This window comes from Sphaeramia orbicularis, chromosome 13 (assembly GCF_902148855.1).
Source record: "Sphaeramia orbicularis chromosome 13, fSphaOr1.1, whole genome shotgun sequence".
NCBI classification, from domain to species: Eukaryota; Metazoa; Chordata; class Actinopteri; order Kurtiformes; family Apogonidae; genus Sphaeramia; species Sphaeramia orbicularis.
This window is the reverse complement of record NC_043969.1, coordinates 23,332,299-23,360,260: the sequence shown is the minus strand read 5'-3', so window position 1 is coordinate 23,360,260 and position 27,962 is coordinate 23,332,299. Positions and strand designations below refer to the sequence as shown.

The 27,962-nt window shown below is 36.2% G+C and overlaps 1 protein-coding gene across 1 annotated transcript; it reads right to left on the bottom strand.

The window, feature by feature from the left end:
- Window positions 1–1,030: 1,030 nt before the first annotated feature.
- On the bottom strand, window positions 1,031–27,568 carry LOC115432257 (HHIP-like protein 1). Its single transcript, XM_030153154.1, has 15 exons — window positions 27,281–27,568; window positions 26,240–27,057; window positions 16,050–16,314; window positions 14,714–14,993; window positions 14,507–14,632; window positions 12,954–13,097; window positions 11,341–11,453; window positions 10,959–11,099; window positions 9,938–10,012; window positions 9,521–9,647; window positions 8,969–9,114; window positions 7,433–7,514; window positions 6,375–6,457; window positions 5,515–5,835; window positions 1,031–2,029 (listed from the first exon to the last, which is right to left on the bottom strand). Exons 2-15 carry the CDS (start codon window positions 26,549–26,551, stop codon window positions 1,293–1,295), a joined length of 2,952 nt encoding a protein of 983 aa, XP_030009014.1. The 5' UTR covers window positions 26,552–27,057; window positions 27,281–27,568; the 3' UTR covers window positions 1,031–1,292.
- Between the last annotated feature and the right edge of the window lie 394 nt (window positions 27,569–27,962).

Genomic DNA, 27,962 nt, shown 5'->3' with positions numbered 1-27,962 from the left:
TTCAGATCTTCATATGTAAATTGGAAGATTTTTTATTACATTCATTGTACAGAATGTCCAGCATTTATCTGTAAAAAAAACGTTTGGAGTTTTTCATTGTAATACTACATTCATAAACATATCAAGATGCAAAACTTTGTATGGAAAGTACATTTGCTGAGATGCAATTCTAAAATACAAGTATCTGTTTGTACTGGATATGATGGTCAGTCATACATCTCTGTTCCTTCCACTTATATAACAATATTTTCTTACATTACATTAGAACCAGATTCACTTTAACACTGTTAGTCTAGTCTGGTTATATTTGTGGATTTTTATATAGCTTGAAATAATCACAAATACTGTATTAAACCAATTATTGTGATTATGTGCTTTAGAGTTTGGACACTACTGCCTGATTATGTAAAATGTTGTATAGGTGGTGAGGAAACAAATACAATCGGCTCATTTTACTACATTCATTTGTGCAAGGGGTGGATTTTGCATCAGACTGAGTGATTTTGAGGGAAATAAAAGTAGAATTTTGGATCTAAATGAAAATATTCATTGTTTTATCAACCTCCACACTGCTCTCTTTTGTGGAAGAAGATCAATTTAATGTACAGTAAATGTAAGTTTTTCGGTCATTTTAACCCATAAAGACCCAAATATCCACCGTCATCCAAAACCATCTACTGATGTAAATGTTTAATCCCTGGTGATCCACTAGTCCAATCAATACATGTAAATTGGTGTAAAATGCAGTTTGTCATCTTTTCATGGTCATCAGATATGACCCATTTGGTTCAGAGGCTCCGTAGTTACCGTGGAAACACTGTCATCTCCTACAACACTGATTCAACAGTAAAAACCCATGAAGTTGGTTCAATGACAGTGGATGGACACACTTGGTTTATGTTCAGTTAATGATATATTTTGCTGAAAAAGTCAGTTTTCTCTGTTTTTGATAGAATAGTTTCTGAATTTACTCTGAGCTTTTATGACGATCTACATGATCAGTAAATTAAATACAGAAAAATATCAGATTTTTACTGACGAAATGCAAGATAAATGATGATAAATCACTTAAGAAAGGGTAACTATAGAGAAAAATTCATTTACGAACTGCCACAAATGTAGCACCGGGTCTTTATGGGTTAAAATGGAAATGTGGGGAAAAAGAGGCAGCTGTGTTAAAACTCTATGCCTCAGGTGGAAGTGAATCTGCATTGCCAAATTGTGAATCACTCCAGTGTTTCCCCATATGCTTTCTATGTTTCTTCATTAGATACCCTTCCTCTCTCTGTGTGTTATCCGCAGATGACCCCTACATCTTCCCCGTGGGAGCAGTTGTGTTTCCCAACTTTAGATCTCTTACACTCCAGCAGTGACCTCTCCTCGCCCTGGCACTCCACGTCATCCAACAGGATCCTGACGCCTCTTTCTGCCTCGCCAAACGCAGCCCTCTTCATCACGGCCAGGGCAGTGGTGAAGCCGAGCTGTCGACACACCACGGTACCGGCTTTCTTTGTAAAAAGGTCATCGCAGACAGTCCCCCACTCCCCACGAATAAAAATCTCCACTCTTCCTCGATCTGATAAATGATCAGCACTTATAAGTCGCACTGAGCCCGCCCTCAGCCTTCTACCTCTTCCTCTCTTATAACCAAGACTTCTGTCCCTCCCTCGAGGCTTCTTATCAATTTGATTACCCTCTAAAGTCTCGTCTAGCTTCTCACCGAGCCGCAGCTTCTCTTCGTGACTTTTAGGCGTAGTGGTGTTCATTGTTGGTCTTTGAGGTTTGTACAAAGCTGCAGTAGGTTTCTGATTCCAGTAATGCGGCCTTGGTGTCGTCAAAGCCCCAGGATGCTCGGGTGGCAGAGTTATTTGAACTGATGGAAATAGAGGAGGCTGTGGTGGGGTTAAAGGTCGCGAGGCTGGGATCGGGTACTGGGGCGGTCTGCCGTGTCTTCTTGTTGAAGGTGTGGTCATGAGAGGGGTTTGAGCAGTCCTAGATGAGGCTGCAGTCATGACAGCTGAGCGATAACCTGAGGGAGAGACAGAATCACCCTCTTTATTTAAGTAAATGTTTGAATGAAGTGGATTATGAACTTAATGTGTCACATACAGCAAATCAGAGAGGCTCAAAGTGAGGACAAAGTGAAGACATAGACACAGACACACAAAGATCAATGTCCAAACTGAAGCTGATGCAGAAACATTTATTTAAAATAATGCCGATTTACCTAATTTAAATAATTAACTAGTGCAAACAACTTACACATAAACATGCACCATTTTCCTGCTCGAGACTCTTGTACCAGCCAAAGAATAACAGATCAGCAGGAAGTAAAGTCGGGGATGAATGACACTCAAGTAAAAGTCCACTGTACCTGAGTCTGACATGTTTGTGCAAATATCCCTCTGGATTTCAACATGATTTCAGCTCAAAAAGTGATGTGATCATTTACATTTACAATGTATATTATTCATTCATTCATTAGCCTCACTAGGGTCGCTGGAGCCCATCCCAGCTACTTATTGGGGAATTAAGGCAGGGTACACCCTGGACATGTCGCCAGTTCATCGCAGGGCTGACATATAGAGACAAACAACCACTCTCACATTCACACCTATGGGTAATTTAGATTAAACAATATATATTATATGTAAGAATAAGAATTCATTGTTTTCATTTTCTTTTTCCAGTGCAGACGTGTTGCTAATTAAGTGCAAAACATGATGATGATGAGAAACAATTTTAAAGTATTATCTTTCCATGTTGATCTGTACGGACCTGGATCTGTATTTACAGTGGACTATCTACAATGACCCTTTTCATTAAGATTTTAAGTATTATTAAAGGTCCAATGTGCAAGATTGTACAGAATATGTTCTATCTGGGTATAAGTATGCAAAAATAAGAGTTTACTTTGGAATGGGCTGTTTAACCCATAAAGACCCAAACATCCACCACAGATCAAAACCATCCACTGATCTAAACTGTTTAATACCTGTTGATCCACTAATCCTATCCATGCATGTAAATAATTGGTGTAAAATACAGTTTGTCATCTTTTCATGGTCATTAGATATGACCCATTTGGACGTTCAGAGGCTCCATAGTGAATGTGGAAACACCATCATCTTCTACAACATTGAATCACCAGTAAAACCCATGGAGTTGGATCAATGACGGTGGATGGAGACACTGGGTTTATGCTCAATTAGTGATAGATTTTACTGATTTGTCTGTTTTTGATATAATAACCCTCAACTTTAATCTGAGTTTTGATGAACACATGCATGTTCTGTGAATTAAATATAGGAAAATATCTTATTTATACTTAAAAATGCAAAATATAGAGCATAATATCAGAATAAAGGATGATGAATCAGTTAAGAAAAGTTAAAAATTGAGAAAAAATCATTTGGGAATGGACACAAAACTAGCACTGGGTCTTTATTGGTTAAGAGCCCTGCTCATCATAGTAACCTGGATTCACTCCTGATCACAGTCGTTGCATGTCATCCCCATCTCTCTCCAGCCTGTGTATCCATACAGGATGGTTAAATAATCATATTTTTCACTTCGGTCTTTTAACATGTATTTTGTTCTTACCTTTTTGAGTGTCTGTTTACCTCCTTATTCCAAGGTACAAGAAGAACATGACTGAAATACCTGTATGGAGATTTTAGTGGTAGTTTATGCTTAATCTATTTTCCCAGATACAATAGAAAGTTTCCCTCCTGATACAATAACATCACAATACCTACAGTACTGTGCAAAAGTCTGAGGCCACCTTTAGCTGTGTTGTCTTGGCAGGGTGATAATGAGCATGCATTTTTTTTGTTTTTATTTCACAGTCTCTTTATGAAGGTACAAGAAAAAAAATGTAGGAAGTCTTGCAGAATATTAAAAACAAAAAGTCAGAGCTAACTGGATTCTACAGGTCAGTATTTAGTGTGACCTCATTTGGATTTAGTACATCTTGAAGTCTCTTGGGTTGACTGACTGGAAATTTTATTAAATAATTTTGTGGTATATTTTACCAAGCCTAATGAAGAATATCCCCAGAGATTTTCTGTACAATTGGTTTGGCTGTGTTTTGTCTTTTCTGCATTCAGATGATCTCATACAGCTTCTATAACATTGATCAAAAAACGATTTTTATACTTTGAGTAAAATACCTGATTTGACCTATACCAGGTATGCTGATTCCAAATCTGGAATCAGAATTTCTCCAGCACATAAGGAATTTAGTCAGTCGTAAGTCAATAAGTTAATTTATAACCATTAGCTGCAGGTCACACCTGTGTTTTGCTTTTATGAATTGTAAGTGATCAAAATTCAGATGGTTCTCAATATTATAAAGGTAGATTAGGTGCAGTTCAAAGTCATGCCAAGGTTTAAACTAGTCTTTACTGGATCCAGATTGGAAAACTCATTGGTTCAGCTCTCTAGAATTAACAGTATGGGATTCATTTGTATAAGTAGTGCAAAATTTTCTATCCAACCATTGTGTCCCACATTAAAATGGATTAGCTGAGGACATTAAAAGCATATGAATGAATGGGTTGAAGAATGTGGATGAAAATTCATTTCCTTCACTCGCCCTTTGATGTTCTCCACCCAGTTTCATTAATGTAATTGAAATGAAACCAGGTACCAAGGGCTTTCAACCCAAACATGATGGTGAGTATTGTGGATTCCTATGGCGTGAAACTGTCACAACCAACAAAAACAAACGCAAGTGTCAATTCTGAGCCATGGGTTATTCTGATTTATTCTTCTTTGGGCTTGATGTTCATGTTTGTAAGTAAATTTCACCAGTTTAGTACATATTATTTCCAAATTCAGAATCATCATGCCTGATTTAGTCAAGATCCAAAGCAAATTGAAATTTGTTGTTGCATTTTTGTTTATGCTGTGTACATATTTCTCGTATATTCCAAATGATCCATTATTATTGATGTGATTACAGGGAATTAAAAATGCATGCATATGGCCATTATAACCTTGGTAAAACAACACATTTTGACGGTGACCTAAGACTTTTTCATAGCACTGCAAATAAATCTACAATAACCAAAGTGAGCTGAAAGTCAGTATGATCTCAAACAAAATACCCCGTCCATACTTACAGTAACCCAACTTAGATTAAGCTGCCAAAACATTAAAATAATTATTAATTTCACAATGCAGTTTACTTATAAATAACTGTAATTTGTCTAAATTGCCATTAACCCCAAAGCCCCTGCGATAAAAATACTATTTCTTTATTCAGACATGGTGTGATGTTTGCATGAAAATGTAATTATGTCATTGATTTTTCAGCTGAAAGCTTTAGAAATCATATATTAGGATATTAAAAAGTAAAGTAAAAAATGTGAAGTGAAAGTAGAACCCAGAGGAACAGGTGAGCTGGTCTGATGCGGGTGGCTGGTCCACGTATCAGGGTGTGGACTGGTCTACCTGTGGCTGTAATGTTAGACCTAAAGGTGGGGTAAACAGGGGCACCGGCGGGCCTACCAGTGGGTGTAGCTGTGGCAGGAGTTGTTGCCCTGGTCATCTGGACAGTTGTAGGTGTGGTTGTTGGTTGTAATGTTGTTGTTTTGATTGTTGGTGTTGGTGGTTGAGTTTTTCTTGTTGTTTTTCTTGTTTGCGATTTAGTCGCTGTGGGTAGTGTTGGTGTCGGTCTTGTCGGTTGAGGTGTTTTTCTCGGTGTTGGTGTTTTTCTTGTCGGGGTTCTTCTTGTTGTGGGTTTTCTTGTTGTTGTTGTTGTTGTGGTTGTTTTTCTTGTGGTTGTCGTGGGAACGGGTGTAGTGGTTGGTTTCTTATTGATTACAAATTCTGTAAAAAATGAAAACAATTAAATAAGACACAATCGACACATAGGAATTAAAACTGTGCAGTAATAATGTAGCTTCACACTGTGGATTTTAATATGTAATAGTTACAATTCAGTTAAGATAAAAAAAATAATATAATCCTGGTAAAGAACAGCTGCACATTAACAGGAGTGTAACAAGTAAACACACAGCATGTCAACACTTTTACAAGCTGATACTGTATAAACTGTATATTTTCTAGATAGATAGATAGATAGATAGATAGATACTTTATTAATCCCGAGGGAAATATGGAAATGTATTTCTTATGAAAAATGCATTTGAAGTTATGTGTTTTATCAGTATAATAGATCAGTATAATAGATTTTAATAGCATTACTTTCACAAAAAAGTAAAAAATCCTTGATGAAAGAAGTAAAAAAAAAAAAAAAAGAAGAAAAAAGGTAGCACACACCATCATAAAAAGTGGAAAAACTGCAACCATGTAAACCATGTAAAATCTAAAAGTGAGAGACATCATTGCAAACTTGCCCTCTTTACCTTCTTTGGGGTAGAAATGAACCAGTTTTCCCTTTATCTTAACTGGAGAAGGCTTGATACTGCATCTTCCCGGTGGTGCCCGCCTGTGGAATCAGAAAACAATATTTTTTTCTCATATTTGCAGCCTTTTAGACACACAAGTTGCTTTTCCATTGACCCTCATATTGCACGAATATAACTTGTGCATAAAAATTTGCCTAATGGGAAAACGACAATTTCATCAAAACTCTCATTTTCGATTAAAGGTTTTTGCGCTGGCGAGAGGTGGTTTTGCAGGCGTAGCAAAATTGGTATACCACGAAAAAATGCAATGGAAAGACTTTTTTCCACAACTGGAGTCACATGAATAAAAAAAAACCAAAAACCAAAAAAAAAAAAACAGATGTTGATGGATGTTACAACAAGCGAAGAAGACAAGTTTTAAAAGAAACATGGTGCGGTATGTGTGGATACACCAGGAAACCGAATATTTTTTTAATTTAGCACAGTATAGAGGGATAGTTTATAATAATAATAATAATAATAATAATAATAATGAATATATCTGTAAATCAGCGTGATATTTATGTTCGTTGCCATGTTTATGGAATGACTTCTATTGTCATCTCGCAATCATAAATAAACAAATCATCACATTTGTGATTTAGTGGAAAAACCGACATTATGCGCTTCTTTTTTTTCGACATTCAGTAAATATCGGTAAGGTTTTACACAGATATCCAATGGAAAATCCACTACTGTTGACCATAAAGTTGGAATAAAATATTTTTACCTCTTCTCATGAAATCATGTATTCTTGATAGATAAAGTGTAACAGGGACTCAGTATGTAATCATCGTACCTGCTCTAAGGTGTTTACTGATGTGTATGAATAGGAATAAAAAGAGAAATGTGTCTGAAAATAAAATTATTCCAGCTTTATGGATCAAAGTGTATAACTCACAATCAGTGGTGCCAATGCTCACGTCTCGGTTGGTCGATAATATTAAAAATTGTACACAACATTCACAAAAGACAGATTTAAATGTATTTTAGGGTGCTGTGCCATGCTTATTTACCTGGAAGGGTCGATTATCTTATATATGACGCCTGCTCTGGCTTTGGCACTTGGTGAACCTGTTGCTAAAAAATACAGTTCACCTAGAAACAAATGGAGACATAGTGAGTTAAAGACAGGAGAAAGGTTGAGTTGTAAGAGGTAGATGATGTTTAAGAGTGAAGGAAAATGATAAACAGAAAGGGAATGAAGGAAAAGAAGGAGAGATTTATATGCAGTGCAAGAGAAAGCAGGTAATTAGAGAAGAGGGCAATAAAATGAAAATAAAAACATAGCAGCTTTACACTTAGAAGAAAAGTGACAAGTTAATATGTTTTTGTAAAAATAAAAGAGTTGTAAAGGAGAATATGATTCTGGTCTGAACCTTCAGCAAATAAAAATGAAATCCAATACATATTTTAAGGAAGGAAAGTATAACTCAAAGCCAACAGCATTTGTGCAACACTAATAAATCAGAAGCCTACTCTATCTTTAAAGTAAAGAAGTAATCGTATACTGTAAATTATTGTGAAGTGATTTTGACCTCCACTGTATAGAATGACACGTGCAAAGTTCACATCCAGAAAGCTGTTTCCATCTCAATCTGCTGCAGGAGGAACTTTTCTCCAAGTTTACTTCAAAGAGTTTAAGATCTTTATGTAGAGCTTGTGATGTTCTGTGATAATTACTGCAGAACCACTTCATGATTCAGTGTAAACAAAGAGGTTTTCTAAGTGCTTTTAAGTAAAATAATAAATAAATTAACTTGGAAATATTGAATACATACTAAAATTATCTGAGTTTTGTTTTTTTTTCTAGTAAAAACACTATAAAATCAGTTAGTATCTCAAGAAATGTTTGTTCTCTGATTAATTGTTTCTTGACTTTTTATTACACCTTGTAATCTATCCTGATATTATGTATTGTGATATTGATTGAGCTTATTTGAGCTTGCGATTATAATCTGCTCCTGTTTTTTAGAAAGCACTAACTTCAAGTTTTTTCTTCCAGTTTTTAACAGGAATGTTTAACAGGTCTGTATTTCCATGTATATGTTCATTTAAGTCATGACTTTCCCTGTGCTTTACAGAAAATCTGAGGTTTTTTTTTGAGACCTTCCCAGTTATTCCAAAGACAGTTTATTAAAAAAAAGTTTTAATTTTTTTAAATTTTTTTTTTTTTTTAATTTCATATATTTTGAATGTATCACAACTCAACTTTTAAGTATAAGGTCCTATCTGTATCAGCTGCATTGCTTTTTTTTGCCTTAAGAAATGTTGATGTCTATATTGAGATTAAAAAGCATTTCTGTGAGCTATTTTTGGCTTCTAGCCTCTCATGCAAAATCAGATAACTTTTTAAGAGAAAATTTTTTATCATCTTATTGCAACTAGACTAAACTGAACTTAATAGGAGACACATTTGAAAATAATTAAATAGTTTCCATATTCATTCTGGAAGAGTCACTGTTGGAGAAGAAATTCAGTAACTGGACCGTAATACATTTTAGTCATCAAAATGCAGTTACAAAGTACATACAACCAGTTACAGTCTTTACCTGCCTCATCCTCAGCAAAAGAGATGATGTATTTATAGTAACTGTTGATGAGTTTTGGGAATCTACAGGTCTGATCTCGTCCCATGCAGATTTCAGTATACTTCCATTCTCCTGTCAGGGGATTTTCCTTCAGAGACATCAAACGCCTAAAACCAGACAAACAATATAAGAGTTAGAAAGCTATAATATACTACTGCATTGATTGGTTCTAGATGTGGTAGTTTTTATGCTGTTGTGTATTCATGTATGATGTACCGCATTTGTCCAGCAGTCACCGCTAAGGCGTTCTGGCCATAGCAACGTGATTGTAAGGCTATTGTATTCCAAAATTACTAATATCTCCCAAAATATTCATCCTATCAACTTGCCGTTTTCATTACTGACCAGAAATACATAAGTATGCCAAACTGCAGCAGTCAGCTCTTTCTGGATTTTGTGTGAATCCCTGGACACATACACACTCACAGAGGCCGTTTGGCTTTTATAATATAGATATTAACTTGACTCCTGCGCCGCCCATGTGGAAAGGTTTTAGAAAAAGCATTAACACACCCACTCATGAAATCCCCAAAGATGTAGAGTCCATTCAGGTTGGGCATCTGGCAGCCTCTGTAGATGTACCCTCCTGTCACTGACTTTCCCATCTTGTGGGGGTAGGCATAGATGGGCAAGATGTCATCTACACAAGCAGACACACACAACAACACACCAGCTTTAGTGTATAGTACAATATCAAGACTGAAACATGAATGAAAATAATCCAAAATGTCTTTTCACAGAACGCTAAAAAGCACAAATCAATTGAATTTTCCTCAGTAGAGATTGTAAAGAAGTGAAAGTTAAACACATATGTCACTGTGCACATCTGTAATCACTTTAAAGAGGCCACTTGATATCCTCTGTTTAAAGAGGCTTTAAATCAGAGAATTGAAAACCCGTCAGTGGAAGCAATGGGAAAAGTTGACTCACCAAGTGACGAGTTTTGACAGAGTTTGCGATCGTAGCAGCTAAAGCCTTCTTTAGCCCTCCATCCATAGTTACCCCCTTTAAACATATATTCACAAAATTAATACAAGTATATTCAAATAATAATTGTTCTTGTTTTAAATGATCATAAATAAGATAAGATAAGATAAGATCCAGAAAAAATTCCCCACAGAGACAGTAAAGTATATCTTATCTTATCCAGTCTTATCTTATTGATCCCACCATGGGGAAATTTAACTGTATACAGCAGCAATATGCAACACACCAGTGCAAAAGAAAAGGCAGGTGGGAAATAAATGCTCTTAAAGTATAAAAGTTTAAGTATAAAGTTTTTAAAGTATTTACATATTTACTTAGTTAAATAACTTTTAACATAACATAACATAGTATATTATAACATAACATAACATAGCATAGCATAACATAATGTAGCATAGCATAGCAAAGCATAACATAATGTAAAACTTTTGATCCCCAGTCAGTTTGTAGCATGGAAAACCATACAAAAAAGTATGATACAAGTGAGGATATCATACAAAATGTAAAATACAAAGTATCAGAAAAGAAATATATATAAATATGAGGGTTACAGAATAAAATTCCAAATGTTGGCACTGTGATCTAAAATGGCCAAAACAGTGCAAATGAATGCTGAAACTGTACTTTTGTTGTTCTACTGAATTTGCTTTTGTTGTTATTTTTGCTTTAATCACCATAGAATAACAGTGTAATTCCTTTTAACCTGTAGTTGTTAGGTTTCTACTGTGAACAGCCTTTAGTACCATTACATAATACTACTACTACTACTACTACTACTACTACTACTAATACTTCTACTACTACTACTAATAATAATAATAACAATAATAATTATGTGACCGTTCACTTTCTTGTCTTTTCGTCTGACTCAGTGTCTGTGTGATGTTTGAGGAAACTGTTTCGTGTTAAATGGAAATATACAGATAGACAGTTCTTCAACATATAAAACATGAAGCCTCTGTACCTTTAACAATGAGGTCAACCTCCTCGTATTTATTCTGGCCTACGTCACCACAAAACATCCTCCCTCGCCCGGTGCCTGTACTCGGGTCACCGCGGTCGATGGAGCAGCGCCACATGTTGCGTACACCATATGCATAAATCTCTGCAAATGAACGCAAAAAAAGAAACAGTGGGATGGGCTCAGAATCAGAAAGTTTAATAGTATAAATAGCTATGTCCTTTTATGATGAATGATCAATTTATGTAATCTTTTTATAGAAACCAAAAGCAGATCAAGAGTCTTTTCCTTTAGGCCTTTTTTCCCTTTTTCCTTAATGCAGTTACAGATGATTTAACCTGATGTGAGCAGACAAATAACAGCAGTGGGTTCGTTTTGCATCTACCTGGCTTTGTCTCCTTCTCCCCAAGAAACGGGTTATCAGAGGGGATGCTGTACGGAGCGCCATCGTCATTGTTGTCCACATCAATACGTAACACTTTACCAAGTAGGGTTGACCTTGAGAGAAGACAACAAACACAGTTGACGAACAGAGGAGGAAAAAGCGTCAGTTTGGACCCAGCTACTGTTTTGACGCTGTCATACAATGCTGTGCTTTGTGTTCCTTTTCTCCTGTCTTTCTATTTCAACCTCACATTGACTCTCCAGCCACCTTTAAAAGCCTCCCAAATGTTGCGACTCTTTCTCTCCGCTCCACATACCAGTGTGTGGTGGGCCGCAATGTGTAGAGTCAATATTAGACTTGGCAGGGTGTATCCTCCTTCATTCCCAGAACAGCTAATACCACACATCAACAAAAACCCGTCAGACACAGCTAAACGGCAAAAGTATAAATGTCTGGTAAAAATAAACACAAAAACAAATCAGTTGACCATCAGACAAACAATACTATTAATATTCAAGTTTAGTTTTAGCCTGAAAATAGGATGTCTATTATGTATTTTGGCACAGAGATATAATATTTACTCATCTTTCAACATTCATTCATAACAAATATTGAAGTATTTATTATTTTCATACCTCACCGTTGAACTGTGAATGGGTGACAGTTAAAAAAAAGGCATACTGTTTGTCCTTTGGCATTAATTAACATTTATGTCACTGAGAATTAATCAAACCAGAATAAAGAGTGACAGCTGATGACGAGGCTTTTGTTGGGTGTAATGAAGGGGAAATCTTTATGGGCACATAAGCAGATAAAACCATAAGTAGCACTGGCATATTATGATTTAATGAATATGTAGACGCAAACACATACTGCCTTGAGATATCATATGCCATGATAATTATCTGGGTAATTATAATGTGAAAGTCATGTAGTTTTTTGAGTAATAGTGTTTGCTGACAATTTAGAGAGCTAACAATTCCCTGCAGTTCCATATAGACCAAATATATATATATATACACTGATCTTTCAATGACTGATTGGAATTTACTTCTACAGTGACAGGGAGGAATCACACATAAATGTTTGTGGTATTTATGTTGACAGATTACTCATTTCTAGCCTTCAAGTAAAGTTTTGATAGTGACAACAGGTTGTTGGCGCTCAGATTTATTCACATATAACTAATATTTACCCAGATATCATCTGTAATTACACCTTGGCATTCCATGCATTTGAGGTCCTCCTCTCTGTCATTTTCATCACTCTTTGTTTTACTTCAATTTAATTAGCAGGATTCATGGCAGGACTAGTCGCCTCTTTCTTCATATTGGTATTTCGTTAATGAGAGTTTACGTAGCAGACATCACAAAACCATGAAGGCGATTATATTTTAAAGATGTAGCACCTTCTTGGAGCAATGGCAAGGGCGTGTTTGTCAGTTTAAATTACATATAAGGCCAAAACCTTGAAATGAGTATGACAATTTTAAGACAAACTTTAATTTCAGGGTGGTTGTTGCACATGAATACTGGCTTTGTTTCAATATAACTGAAGAATTTGTCTGAAGTCAACATAATAATATACTCCCTCAAGAACCCAATTACTCTTACTTGTTTTGTGAATTGCCAAATTTTCCAAATGGGTCTCCAGCTCGGCCTCCGTCACCGATGAAGATGTACAGGTAGCCGTCATGGCCGAACAGAAGCTGTCCTCCATTATGGTTGGATGCTGGTTCTACCACTTCAAGGATGGTTCTACAGCAAGAGACATAAGGGGTTAATAGTACGGTGTTTACACATCATATCAGCTGTTTACATTGTTTATGTTTTCACTAAGAATGCACTGATATATTGACTGAATATCAGTATCAGCTGCGGTTGTAAATGTTTGTTGCCTTTCTGTGCTCATTCAAAGATAATGTAACAAAGACCTGAAAGATCTTAAGTTAACCTATTTTATACAAAGTTTGGCCAAAAAAAGTTGTTTGGATTAAACTATGCAACTATGTAAGGTCCTTCCATTGGATATTTATTGCAGTCAATATGTTTCAGCTGCAACAAATACTTTAAGCATATGTGATGCAGGGAGTAGCTTCTCATTCCTTAAGCCTTGAATCCGATTGTGTGCATAAATACTGAACTGTGTTTCGATGGAAAAAAGTCATGTGGTCTGATGAGTCCAGATTGATCCTGTTCCAGAGTGATGGATGGATCAGGGTGAGAAGAGAGGCAGATGAAGTGATTACCCATCATGCCTAGTGCCTACAGTACAAGCATGAAAGATTGCAATAAAAACAAGTGGTGCCAGGAACAACAAACCCTAGCCCTCGCACACATTTTGTCCAAGTAAATGGGAAGATGTTTAAAATTCATAAAAACTTTCTAACTTTGACCTACTGTTCCCAAAATTTCATTAGATCCATTCTGGGTCACTTGTAATCTATAAAGTTAATTTGGTATGATTTCAACCAATAGTTTTGCTGCTACAGACATGTGAAATTTTACCCATTATAAGTAAAAGGGGGAAAAAAAGCTTTAAAAAATTAGTAAAAAATTGAAACTTTGACCTACTTTTCCCAAAATGTAATGACATCTATTCTGGGTCACTGGCGATCTATAAACCAAATTTGGTATGAATTCACCCAATAGTTTTTGCTGCTACAGACATTTGAAATTTTGCCCATTATAAGTAAATGGGGAAAAAAAAGATTTTAAAAATTCCTAAAAAAAAAAAAAAAAAAAAAGAACTTTGACCTACTTTTCCCAAAATGTTATGAGATCAATTCTGGATCACTAGCAATCTATAAACCAAATTTGGTATGAATTCAACCAATAGTTTTGCTGTTAGAATGTTAAACAAACAAACCGAACCAAAAACAATGCCCCTTGCCTTGCAGGGTAAAAAAAAAAAACTACTATCTTTTTTTCTTTTTTTTTTTTTCCATTAAATTATCATTAAATTATACATTTACATAAACATGTACTTAGACATAAAAAAACAAACATATTTTTAAACATCAGTATGCATTATCAAAAATGGATGGATGGATAGGTAGATAGATAGATAGATAGATAGATAGATAGATAGATAGATAGATAGATAGATAGATAGATAGATAGATAGATAGATAGATAGATAGATAGAGTTTTTGTGAACTCCTCACCTCTCAGAGGAGTGGTCCAGTTGGTTTTCATCATGTGTTGACAGTGTGAACTCGCTGATTCGTATCCTCTCCTCCCTCTTGACAGATACAGAGTAGTACACGTAGGCTTTTCTGACAGTGGTGAACCTAAGCAGAGGTGAAGAGCTCAACGTCAGCCTCACTCATTAAAGATTAATACTGGCCTTCACAGATATTTACAGCATTGACCTTGGATGCAGAGCTATGCAGAGGAATCCCCTCTCATCTCCAGCCCATGGTGATGTGAGGACAGCATGGGTCAGGTTGAGGAAAGGCCTGTCAATCCTGGAGCCGTTGGACAGATACACCCACACATATCCCAGCTGCTCTGCCACAAAAAATCGATGAGTTCCATCATCGGCGTGGATCATGGCCACAGGGTTACGGAGTCCATTGGCGATCTCCTGCAGACACAACTCCAAACAGCCTGTGGCGTCCTCACGTACCGAACCCAGGTTAGCATTAAGATCTGAAAGATGAAAAAATGATATGACAGATGAGAAAGGAAACAAGGGGGTGTGACCATTTCAAGGAGACATGAGTTATATTCATACATGTGTCTGAGCCTTGATCACTACAGCTTTCTGCTCTGAAGTTTTCTTAATATTATCTAAAAACCTTAATAGAAATGTGAGTCTGGACTCTAGACCAAATCAGGCATTTTGCTTCTCCAATCCAAATAAAAAATGTGGCCTGATCTATAGAGGATATTGATAACAGTCATTACATTTGTTGTCTTTAAACCCTTAAAGACCTAGTGCTACTCTTGTTAACCTCCCAATTATTTTTTCTCTACATCCTGAGAGACTTATCCACATTTTTATAACAATATCGTCTGCATTTTGTGTTTTTCAACAAAAATAGGTAGTTTCCTATACTTTATTCACTAATTCCATGTAGATATTCATAGAAGAAAGTAAATTCAAATATTATTATATCAGGATAGATAGATAGATAGATAGATAGATAGATAGATAGATAGATAGATAGATAGATAGATAGATAGATAGATAGATAGATAGATAGATAATAAAGTTTCTTAGCTTTTCAGCAGCGTCAGATATGACCCATTTGTGGAAACCCTGTCATCTTCTGCTACATTGATTCACCCATCTGGTTTGACAAATGACCATGGTTGTAGACATGTTTTTATGTTCAGTTAATATGTTTTGCTGGAAAAAGTCACTTTTTCTTCAGTTTTTTCTGCTTTGATATAATAAGCTCTGATTTTACTCTGAGTTTTTATAAATATCCATACTATGAGTCAATTAAATGCAGAAAAATACCAGATTTTTACTGAAAAATGCAAAATACAGAGGATAATATTGTGATAAATGGTGGTTACTTAGGAAAGATTAAATGTGGGCTAAAATTCATTCGGAAGTTGCCACAAAAACAGTAGTTTAGAAGTTATTTAACAGATCAGTTTTGATAGTTGGGGACTGTTAAGGTCTTAAACATATCATATCAGTCATTAAACTGACATTCACTGAATTGTTTTCCATCCACCATGTTCACATCATACCTTCATTTGTCATTACATTGGGATAGCAGTACTGTCTGTCCTTCAGCTCCAGAAAGTCACAAAACCTTCTGCTGTCTTCCTCTAATCCAGCAGTCATGTTGGCAAACTGCTGAGGGTTTCCCAAGTCCTCCAGTAGGAGGCTGAGAGTGTACCGACACTGATGCCAGTAGTCTGTGCAGTAATCACCACACAGTCCAGGGAGAAGCCTCATCGGAGTGTTTGCATCCTCTGCATCATACAGGTGGGCAGCATAAGGAGAACATTCCTGCACAGGAGAGAAAATATTTTAACTAGACAGGCGTTGAACAGTCGGCATTTCTCTGTCAAAGGCTTATCTCACAATATTAGGACAAGTCCAAAGTAATCCAGGATCTGCTGCAAAAATGCACCCTTCCTATCCTTCTATCCTAACGCATCTTAACCCTTCCACTAGGTGTTATTAAACGCAGTGCAGCAGTGTCTGCGTAAAAATTACAGAGACAAACAAACCTAACCGTTGAGGTGGAGATAATAACCACAGATGAAGGATTTGAGTCATATGACTTAGCCTCCTGAGACCCAGCAATGCATTTTTGTCCTCTGTAGGGGTGAAGAGTGTCACAGCTTTATTTAAAACAAACAAAACAAAGAATGCTGTCCACTGCAAAGGACATTCCATAAAAAAATTAAAAATCTGTCTGAAAAAAATTGTTGTATCATGTTGTTTGCAATCAAGACAATTATTTAATGTAAAAAAAGCCAAAACTTGTCCATTGCTGGGTCTCAGGAGGTTAAGTCAGACTTAATTGAGGACTCAATTTGATTCAGACTGGTATTAACCTGACTGCACTTGACCTGACAGGATGTCCTACTCAGAAAGATGTTGAGAGTGACACTAAAACCACTGGAACAGTTGGTAAACATTTTTATGGTCTGATTCAATAGTAAAGACAGCAATGGTGGAAGAAGCATTGTTAGTTTTATTATTATTTTAGCAAGTGTAGTGAGACACTGTGGAAATACTCAACTAGGAGTACAAAGGTTAAAACTTCAGTCACTGCCTTTTACTCATCCTAATACACAGCATACAATCATACAGCACCTAGCAACAGCAATAGCACATTGTACACATTAAGGGCAATGAGGGTGCATTATGAGCTTTTGGATTTTCATCAGTACTGTGGTCAAGGGCACTGACTGTGTTCAAATCTTATTCATTAAAAGTAGGTTATGTACAGTATAATAGTATAATAATCAACCAAATGTAGTTAAAGTGACAAAATCAATCAAATTGTTCATAGTGCAGTAAAACAATACATCCTTACATTCTACTGTTGTCAGTGATGTAAATGTTTTAGGCTATTATTCGGATTATATTATCTTCAATTACCCTGCCCCCCAAAGGGGTGGCAAGGGGTATCGTTTTTGGTTCGGTTTGTTTGTTTTTTTGTTTATTAACACTCTAGCAGAAAAACTACTGCTTGAATTCATACCAAATTGGGTTTATAGATTACCAGTAACCCAGAATAGATGTGATTACATTTTGGGAACAGTAGATCAAAATTAAAAAGTTTTTGGAATTCTTTTTACATCTTTTTTTTCTCCTATTTACTTATAATGGGTGAGATTTCACATGTCTATAAAAACATCAATTTTGTTTCAATTTACTTCTGACTTGGCACATATATAGAGGCAAGTGATATGCTGACATCACCACACACATAGACATGATGACATCAGCTGGATCGATGCCAAAATAAACTACAATACATGCGAGGGGCGGGGTTTGTTGTGCCTGGCATCATATATTTAATATTTGTTTGTGTGAAGAAACACACTGAAACAATGATTTCTCATTTCAGAGCTTCAGAGCTGTTTAGAACCACAGGGCTTTATTTTATTCTCAAAGCATCACATTGTTGTCTATTTGGGCTTTTAATCAACTTTTAATGTAGATAAATGAATACCAAATCAAATGGATTTATTTGGACCTCACTGATCCACAGATAAAAATTTTTTCCTCAGTGGCCATTTCTCCATTTTACCTAGAAAGTTGGCTTAACTGGGCTGTATGATTTGTGATTTATTTATTTGCACATAATAAAAAAAGCAAAAGAAAAACGACAACATTCAAACAAGTAACAAGATTGTGCAGGAGAGGTTAGAAGCCAAAAAAAAAGGCTTATATGAATACCTCCCCCGAAATGAACAATACACAAAAAAATAATTAAAAATACAATATAACTGAAATAATAAACTAAAGTAAAAACAATAACAACGTAATCCACATTACAAATCATCAAATACAAATCAAATGATATACAGCCTTACATTTTTTCATGAATTAAAGTCCTTTTCAGATGCTTTTTAAACAATGATAAACAATGATAAAGTAGATGTTGCTGAATAGGTAGATTACCCATTTATTTATTTATTTATTTATTTATTTATTTATTTATTTATTTATTCTCTTACTTGCTAATACCATCTGTCTTGGTTGATGAGAAGTGGTAGATCTGTGGGTTCATTGAAAAGTAACCCGTCACATTAAAGGTTATATCTTCCACCAGTGACTCAACAGGTCATTAGTGCAGTGTAAACTCTGTGTTACTGCACTGCTACTGCATTTAAAGACTTCCATACTTTGCTACTTCAATGACGGAGGTGTGTTTATGTCCTAGGTGGAGTTGAGAACATGTACAGATCACATAAATAGAGGATATGTGTCCTTCTCCCACCACAGCTGCTCATTGCTTCAGTCTGACCGGTCAGGCCTGAGTTCTGTGCAGTTTGTGTGTGAGTGCAGCCTGGTATAAATGGATCCCATGAAGGTCCAGTCAGTTATTAAGTCACAACCACACTGTCCACACCCAGAATGGTGAGTTTTAGGCACGGAGAGCCACGACACCCAAACCATCATGTGGTCTGACTGGTGCTCTTTAACCCAGTGCCAGGTCACCCTAACCAGTCATCATCACCCGAAGAAGAAGAACCGAAAACAAAAACTGCAAAAGTTCAGTTCACTCATTTAGATCTCGGTCAGATTTAGGTATCAGCCCAAGTTCAGGAAAACACCAATGAGAGGATGTGATGATGCTTGAAGTAGCAATTAACTCTATTAAAGCTTCTAATGTAACACTCATATTTAAGTTTTAATGATTCAGTACATGTTTAAGTACTCCACAGGTGTTGGAAATGTGGATTTGTTGTTCTTTGCCTGCATTTCACTTTCAGACAATAGTAGTCACTTGAGTAATGTCACATTTGTGATACTTTTATACATCTGCAATATATTTTACTGTCTCTCATCATAAATCTTCTCCACTTGGAGTTAGTTATGGTGACATAGGGAAAAAAACAGCTTTTGTTTTAAAAATACATTTGGTTTCCATGTGTCCATTTGAATTCCTCAAATGTTCATTTTAGGTCCTCGTCTGGATTTTTTCATGAAAAACACACTGTTGAATGGTTAGTTTAGTTATTTATACTGATTTTTTAGTAATTTTTCACATCCTTCCCTACCTCCTACTTCCTTACCTCCTTACTTACTGTTCTTTTTTCTGAATTCAAAGACTGCTCTGGATCTGGTTTCTGCATCCAGGTTTTTAATTTTTCCAGGAGACTTGATTACTTGAGTGCTTTACTGGTACTTACTTACTTACCTACCTACCAACATACATACTTACTCACTTACTCACTATTGGTTGAATTCATACCAAACTGGTTTTATAGATTGCCAGTGACCCAGAATAAATGTAATGACATTTTGGGAAATGTAGGCCAAAGTTTCAATTTTTTATAAATTTTTTAAAATCTTTTTTTTCCCCCCCATTTACTTATAATGGGAGAAATTTCACATGCCTATAGCACCAAAACTATTTGCTGAATTCATACCAAATTGGGTTTATAGATTGCTAGTGACCCAGAATAGATGTGGTCACATTTTGGGAAAAGTAGGTCAAAGTTCAAATTTTTTATGACTTTTTTGCATCTTTTTTTTTTCTCCCATTTACTTATAATGGGCGAAATTTCAGCTGTCTATAAAAACATACATTTTGTTTCCATTTACTTCAAACTTGCCACATATTTAGAGGCAATTGATATGCTGACATCACCACATGCATACACATGATGACATCAGCTGCATCGATGCCAAAATAAGCTACTCTAGATCTGGTTCCGACATCCAGGTTTTCCCACCAATCCTAACTGGATTACTGAGTGTTTTTACAGATAAGACCTCATTTATGCATGTATTCATGTAGTTACAGACATTTTAATTTGGGTACTGAATTCATGTTATTATTTAGGATTATTACATTTAAGACAAAGACTCTTATTATGATCATCAATAGGTTAAATGTGACTATAAAAGTCATGACACAATGGAAAAAAAATAATACTTTCACTTTCACCATTACTGAGTTAGTCTATTTAATTCCAATTGCATGTCAGTTTTATACTGCAACTGCAAGTGTGATTCCAACTGAGCAGTCTGGTGGAGGAATATGTGCAAACAGCAACAGCACTGACTATACACATATGAGAATGCACGTGTGTGTGTGTGTGTGTGTGTGTGTGTGTGTGTACCTGAACTCTGCCATCGGCTTTTAAATAATTCCCACTTCAGTTTCTTTATGCATGTCAACTGCAAAAAGTCCCATTAACTATGACATATCATTAATTATGCAATACAATGCAGGAATGGAAAAGGAAGACAGTTACTGTATGTGTGCAGCAGTCAGAGTACATGAAGGGGTTACTCTAATTGTAAAACCTCACAGACATATGGATGTTATATGCATTTATTTTTCTCCATATTACACTGAGCAGTTATTTGGTCTGTTTTGACTCAGTTTAAAGAGACTTCTGTATGGGATCACCATCAACTGGGCCGTTTATAAAGTATAGCTGTAGATACTTATCTATAAATAGGTATGTGTTTATTCTGAATGTACTTAGTATTGAAGTGTATAGAAAATGTGTTGCCCTGGACGAAATCAGTTAGATCAGTGGTTCTCAAACTTTTATAGTATAGTACCCCCTGTAGTACCCCTAACTCTCACTTCAGCATTTTTGATTGAAAAAAATAAGGTAAAATGTGTTCCTTTGCCAAAGGTGTATATATATGTATACAGGGTGAGGAAGCAAAATTTACAATATTTGAGCCAGGGATTGAAGGACAGTGTATGACCAATTAGTTTATTGAAAGTCATGAGAATTTATTTGCCACAAGAAAATGTACATAATAGAAAATGTTTTTATTCTGTGTCCTCCTTCTTTCTCAATAACTGCCTTCACACACTTCCTGAAACTTGCGCAAGTGTTCCTCAAATATTCGGGTGACAACTTCTCCCATTCTTCTTTAATAGTATCTTCCAGACTTTCTCGTAATAGTTTTGCTCATAGTCATTCTCTTCTTTCCATTATAAACAGTCTTTATGGACACTCCAACTATTTTTGAAATCTCCTTTGGTGTGACCAGTGCATTCAGCAAATCACACACTCTTTGACGTTTGCTTTCCTGATTACTCATATGGGCAAAAGTTTCTGAAAAGGTATGGATAATAGTGTTAGGTATGATTATGACATCAATATATGTTTGGTTTCAAAACAATTGATGTAGTGCCTGCCGAGAAAAAACAACTGAATGTTCATTGTAAATTTTGCTTCCCCACCCTGTATTTAACTGTAATATATAAACAATAACAATTTTTAAAGTAAATTTTGTGTGCAAAACATAAACTGAAAAGTGCCCTCTTTCATTGATAAGAAAAATTAATAATTTGGTCGTTAATTAATAAATGAACCTTTCATTAACAAAAAATAATTACTTAGCCACTCAAATAAACTAATTTTGAATAATATAAAACAGGAATGTTCTTAAAATGTTATCAAAGCTTAAACAAGATGATTGACAATAAACATACAATATGTACAATACATACAATATTAATGTATTTATTGTGTTTTATATTTCTGCATTAATTCTCATTATTTGTTTTGTATATAGTACATGACGACTTATTTAATGCATTTTTACTAAAAAAAAAAAAAAATTAAAGTACCCCCTGGGCTTCTTCCAAGTACCCCTAGGGGTATGTGTACTCCACTTAGGGAACCCCTCAGACAACCCCACAACAAACCAAACCTGAAAACAATAAGTCATAATAGGGAAAAAAAAAAAAAAAAAAGTGATGAAGGAGCATATTCAGACAGAGAATCTTTGTTAAATGACATGAAAGCCCATTGCCGGGCAGAGATCACAGCCTGCCCTGAAAACAACTTCAGCTACGTATACAGACCAAAACAAAAGCTGCGTTGAGTCTGAGCTTCTCAAGATATGACTGAAAGCAGTCTTTGCATCAAACTGGGATGGGGAGCAGATGGAGCCGTAATTGACTGAATTATACAGCTTCCTAAGCTTTTATTTATCTCGTGTATCACGAAGGAAAGCAGGTTTTATTTAATGAGAAAATGGGAAAATAAAAGGTCTGCAGCTATGGTGACCTTCTGGAGTGGATAACTTATTGTCTTAAATTGGCTCCTATCACAGAGTAGGATAAATGCATGTTAACTGCCTACAGCTGTTCCTGACAATGGAATCTTTTCAAAGTACTATAATTTGGTGTTTACATTGCATCGTCCAGAATAGCTTGAAAATGTCACTCAAGCAGAAATAACAGATTTTTATTTAGTCTTTCTTATGTTGGCTCTCTTTTCAATGCTGCACTGGTTTGTCCACATGGTAGTGTTTTAGTATAGAGAAGAGTTATGGTACGCAGATGTTGAATAACATAAATCTGCACCTGAAACAGGTATAAATCTTCAGAGGAGAAAGAAAGGTTTTTACAAATGCTTTTCAGAATAGGTTTGATGCAAATGACTTTAAATAAAAGTCTGAGATGGGTCTCAGTGCAGTGCCTTCAAGTACTACTGGGATTTTTTAATATTATTTGCAACTTGGCAAAACAAAGCTGTGTAATTGTTTAAAAAAATAACATAATGTAAGATATGAATAATAAATAATAGAAAGAAAGAAATGAAAGAAGAGAAGCATCTGAATAGTTGATGGTTTAAATGAAGGAAAAACTACTTTGTACCTTCCACAACTGATTATTAAAACATCCTATCAGCATCAAACACAGTACAGATATAATTCTGTACAGTGAAACTCAAAGATTACATTAAAAAAATAGAGTACTTCAAGTCAGTCCCCCTTATATGTACCTCTGTTTTCTGTGATTACACCTTTATCTCTTTTTCTGATTTAATGCGTCTTTCTTTCTTGCGTTCACCTCTTTCCTTCTCGTACTCATTCCCTCTGGCAGGAACTTGATATATCCTTTCCTCTGGCCAGCGGAGGAAATGGTTGTTTGTTTGGTCAGTTAAGCTAGGGGATGATGAAAATCTCCGTCCTGCCTCCCCAACACTTAGACACTCAGTCCGTCTTTTAACTCCCGTGTCCGTCTGTCCAAAACTCTTTCTATCTCACAGATATCAGTGCCAGGAAGCTCCTGCAGGGCATGGAGAACAGTAGACCTCAGTGTGGTGGGTTTACCCAGGATAAGTACCTGGCAGTGGACACCCCTGACCACGTCCTGGGCCTCTTTAAACTGGAGCCATCCAGCTGGGAGCACACTGAGTGAGTCGTCTTAAGTTACCCCAAACATGATAAAAGATGCTAAACAAAGGGTTTCAGGACAACGTCCATATTCATAAGTTAATGAAAGAAAGACAAAGTCTCTTGGATGAGAGACGAAACATTTTCAAAAGAGCTAAACCAGTCCAGTTGAACCGAGAAGAACTGCCAAGAAGAATGACCTAGGCAAATGAGAACCTACACAGATATTGAAAGAAAGACAAACTACAGATTCCAAGGCTAGGTTAACTTTGATCAGCAAAATAAAATCATAACCCACCAAGAACCAAAATGCTGTATCTTTGTTTAATCATGCTTAAGACAACTGCTCTATATTATAAGTGAGTAAAAGTGGGAGGGTTTTTTGTCTTTTTTCCAAAAGGCTTGTAAACTCTTTACATTGTCCCACAGTTGTACGTTCACTGCAGCACTGTCATTACTCTTACACCACTTTAAAAAAACACACTGCAGTCTGTAATTACCACAATGATAAAAACATACATTTTAGGAGGCAAAGGATTTGTCAGTGTCTTAACATAGTGCATGATCTATTCCTTTTCAGGGTGTTGTGGATTTTTCTGAGTAAGGTCTTCAAATGAAAGTATGATTTAAGAAGCTAGTTTATTTTATTTTGAGCTTCTGTAGAATTTAGATTTTATCTAAGGGGTATGTTCCAGGCCAAATGTGTGCTGCAGCTATCATTCAATTTGCACTCACAATCTGCACGTAGTTAGTGTCTACTTTGCGAAGTCAGCACCTCATTATGTAATCACTGACTGGGCTGGGATCAGGTTTATTCTGCCAGAGTAAGAATAGTACACACTGGAAAGCAACAACAGTGATGCTGAAATAGAAACACTCATTATAACTGTATCACAGGCGAAGGAAATCTGAGTAAAACAGAAAGTTTAATGAGATTAAACAAACTACAATGAGTCACTGCTTTTAAAAGAAATACTAACAAGTGGTGTCAGGCACAACAAAACCCACCCCTCACACGTAGCTTATTTTGGCATCAATCCAGCTGATGTCATCACGTCTATGCATGTGGTGATGTCAACATATCAGTTGCATCTATATATGTGCCAAGTTTGAAGTAAATTGGAAAAAAAATTGATGTTTTCATAGATATTTGAAATTTTGTCCATTATAAGTAAATGGGAGAAGAAGAAAGATTTTAAAAATTCATAAAAAATTAAAATTTTGACCCACTTTTCCCAAAATGTAACCACATCTATTCTGGGTCACTGGCTATCTATAACCACATTTGGTATGAATTCAACTAAGAGTTTTGCTGCTACAGACATTTTAAATTTCACCCATTATAAGTAAATGGGGAAAAAAAAACGATTTAAAAAATTCATTAAAAAATTTTGCTTTGACCTACTTTTCCCAAAATGTAATCAGAACTGTTTGGGGTCACTGGTAATCTATAAACCCAATTGGGTAAGAATTCAACCAATAGTTTTGCTGCTACAGACATTTGAAATTTCACCCATTATAAGTAAATGGGAAAAAAAGGATTTTAAAAATTCATAAAAAAAATTAACTTTGATCTAGTGTTCCCAACCAACCAATAGTTTTGCTGCTAGAGTATTAACAAACAAAAAAAGAGACAAAGAAACAAATCAAACCAAAAACAATACCCCCCCTTGCCTGCCCTTCGGGGGGCAGGGTAATAAACTATGACATTCAGTTTCTTATAAGTGTGTTGTCTAAAGTGAGCTGTTTTTCTAAACTCTCTCAAATATCTGCATGATCTGATTTTATCCAGTTGCTGCTTTTAGACTTTAGTTCATAAGCTAGAAATAATGAAATACTTGTATGAATTATAGTGGCTTAATGTATTTTATTGAGTTACAGTAAAGAAGAAAACTAAATGAGGTGCATTGGATTAAAATCTGCATCCTTCTTTGAATACATCTGTCCCATCTGTGGAAACACACTAAACAGCTGTTTTTTGGAAAGGGTGAATCAAAGTTTACATTTTGTGGATTTCCTGTAAATGTTGCAAGCGTGAGTTGTCTTCTTTAAACTTTGTGTGTGTTTTGCTGCAGTGTTTTAGTAACTTGGTCTGCTGTAAAACTTGTTTGTCTTATCAAATGTCCCCATTGGGTTCGTTCACTGTAATTGTAAAGTTCTTTCTTTCCAAAATAGGATACTTTTTTGCTGTCTAACAGATGTCAGTCTCTTCCATGTGCTTATCAAACCACATGGTGGTCACTGTAATTTGTAGAGATGAGTTTGTCCACACCACAGGAAGCTGTATTTTCCAACTCTCATGTTATTTGCGCTCTGACAAAAATAGCACACAAACTATTGAAATTAAAACAACACCGCATGTTGTTGTGACACATGATATAGAAAAAACAAAACTTTTGTCATATTGAGATTTGTCAAGGCAGAATTGTCTATGAATAACAACAAATAATGGGGGAAAAAAAAAAGATAAACATGAGCATCTTCTTCTGTATGTATCCAGTTTTCTCTCTGGACAGCGATGTGTGTGGTTGTACATGTTCCTTAACCAGTTTTCAGTTTTAATGTAAACATATTTCATGTCTCTTACCTGGCAGAGGATGCTTCGTATAAATTTGCCACAGGTGACAAAGCCCGAATGGTCAAAGTTGTCCATGATGGAGTAAAATCTGACTGATATCTCTTCATCTCTTTCGAGGTCACAGCACCCAAACTTGGAGTACTCCTTGCAGAAGACCAGTGGCTGCCGGGGCTCAAACGGAGGCTTGTAGTCCAAACACTGGGGGTGACAGCTCCCCCACCAGGCATGGAGGAGCAAGAGTAGGAAGAGCAGAAGGTGCTGAGGGCAGAAGCTGAGCTGCACAAGGTGACGGGGGAACAATTTACAGGTCTCTAGGGTCATGTTTTAGGTTAAAGTGTTTATCTTTTGGCTCAGCAAAGACAGCCTGTACTTCCAGTACAGCAGTAGAATCTTTACTAGTGGTAAAGATTTAGAGGCAACATTACATCTTAACTGGTGTCTGTTGAGTATCAGTGTGAGACAGGAAGTTCAATTTGATGAGGATTTAAAGTCCCTGTGTGGTCTCTCCAGTTTCAGGCTGTATTGTGTTTGTTTGTGTGTGTGTGTGTTAATGTATCAAACACACTGACCCAGCATCACACCTGTCTGCAAGTTGGCCAGAGATCTACAAATGGTGCAGAACCGCTTTGATTTACCTACCCTCACATCACACTTATATGTGAAGTTGACCTCGTGTCTGTTAGTAAGGTAAAATAAGGTTCATTTCAACTTGGTCCGATGAGGATATATGAAGCGCAGCTGTCCAGGTGGTATGTTGGTGATTGTAGATCTAGTGTCCAGAAATCCTTTTGCTGTGAAGATCTTCAGTTTTATCTTGTCTTATCCACCTGTGGATCACAACATACATTCTTGAAGGTTTCAAAATTTTCAGGCAAAATATAACATCTGTCACATAATATTTTCGAAAAACAGAGTCTTTGTGGCAGCTAAGCAGTCCTAAAAAATCAAAATAAAAACTTTAAAAAGGCAGAAACATTGCTAGAAAAAGTAATCCGGCTTCACAGATAGAGAAGAGAAGAACGAAAAGTAGAAAAAAAGTTGAAAGTGCACCTTCTGTCACAGTTTTTGGAAAATGTTTACTTCCAGCTTCACTTTACTTGGAGAGTCTCGCTGTGTTTGCTCTGGACATGTGCTCACTTGCTGCAGCGGACGTAAGCCATGCATGCAGACGGCAGGAGAGAGGGAGAGAGAGGTTCTTTCATTCAGACAGAGCCACGCTGCAAGCTTCTCTCAGATCCCTCCCTCCGTGTTTCTTTCCTCCTCCTACAAAGACACAGGCATTCCTTCCCATAGCATGTGGTCTATATTGCCCTGAAGTTGCAACTTTCCACCTCTCCTCCCTGTCTCTGCCCCCATCAGCATTCCCAGACCTCCTCTCTGTCTCTACCCTCTCCAGACAGACTCACTCACTCATACTGGTGTGTGTGTGTGTGTGTGTGTGTGTGTGTGTGTATGTGTATGTGTGGTCAGATGAATCAGGACGTGTGCTGGAAGGAGAGGCCAATGGATCCTCCAGGCATGAGTCCAGATCTTATTATGTTAAAGAGTAAAACTGGCCAACATTTACAACTAAATGCACACTGGAGCTCCAGGCTTTGTAGCTGCACTATAGTCACATTAACCCATAAAGACCTAGTGCTACTTTTGTGACAGTTCCAAATGAATTTTTCTTTATTTTTTAACATTTCCTAAGTGATTTATCACCATTTACTGTACTATTATCCTCTGTATT

Coding starts and splice junctions, on each gene's coding strand:
- LOC115432257 (XM_030153154.1), bottom strand. CDS start 26,551: ATGACCCTAGAGACCTGTAAATTGTTCCCCCGTCACCTTGTGCAGCTC. Junction 9,648..9,937: donor CTGTCAAAACTCGTCACTTG/GTGAGTCAACTT, acceptor CTGCTTGTGTAG/ATGACATCTTGCCCATCTAT. Junction 5,836..6,374: donor TCATTTCTACCCCAAAGAAG/GTAAAGAGGGCA, acceptor CATTTTTTACAG/AATTTGTAATCAATAAGAAA.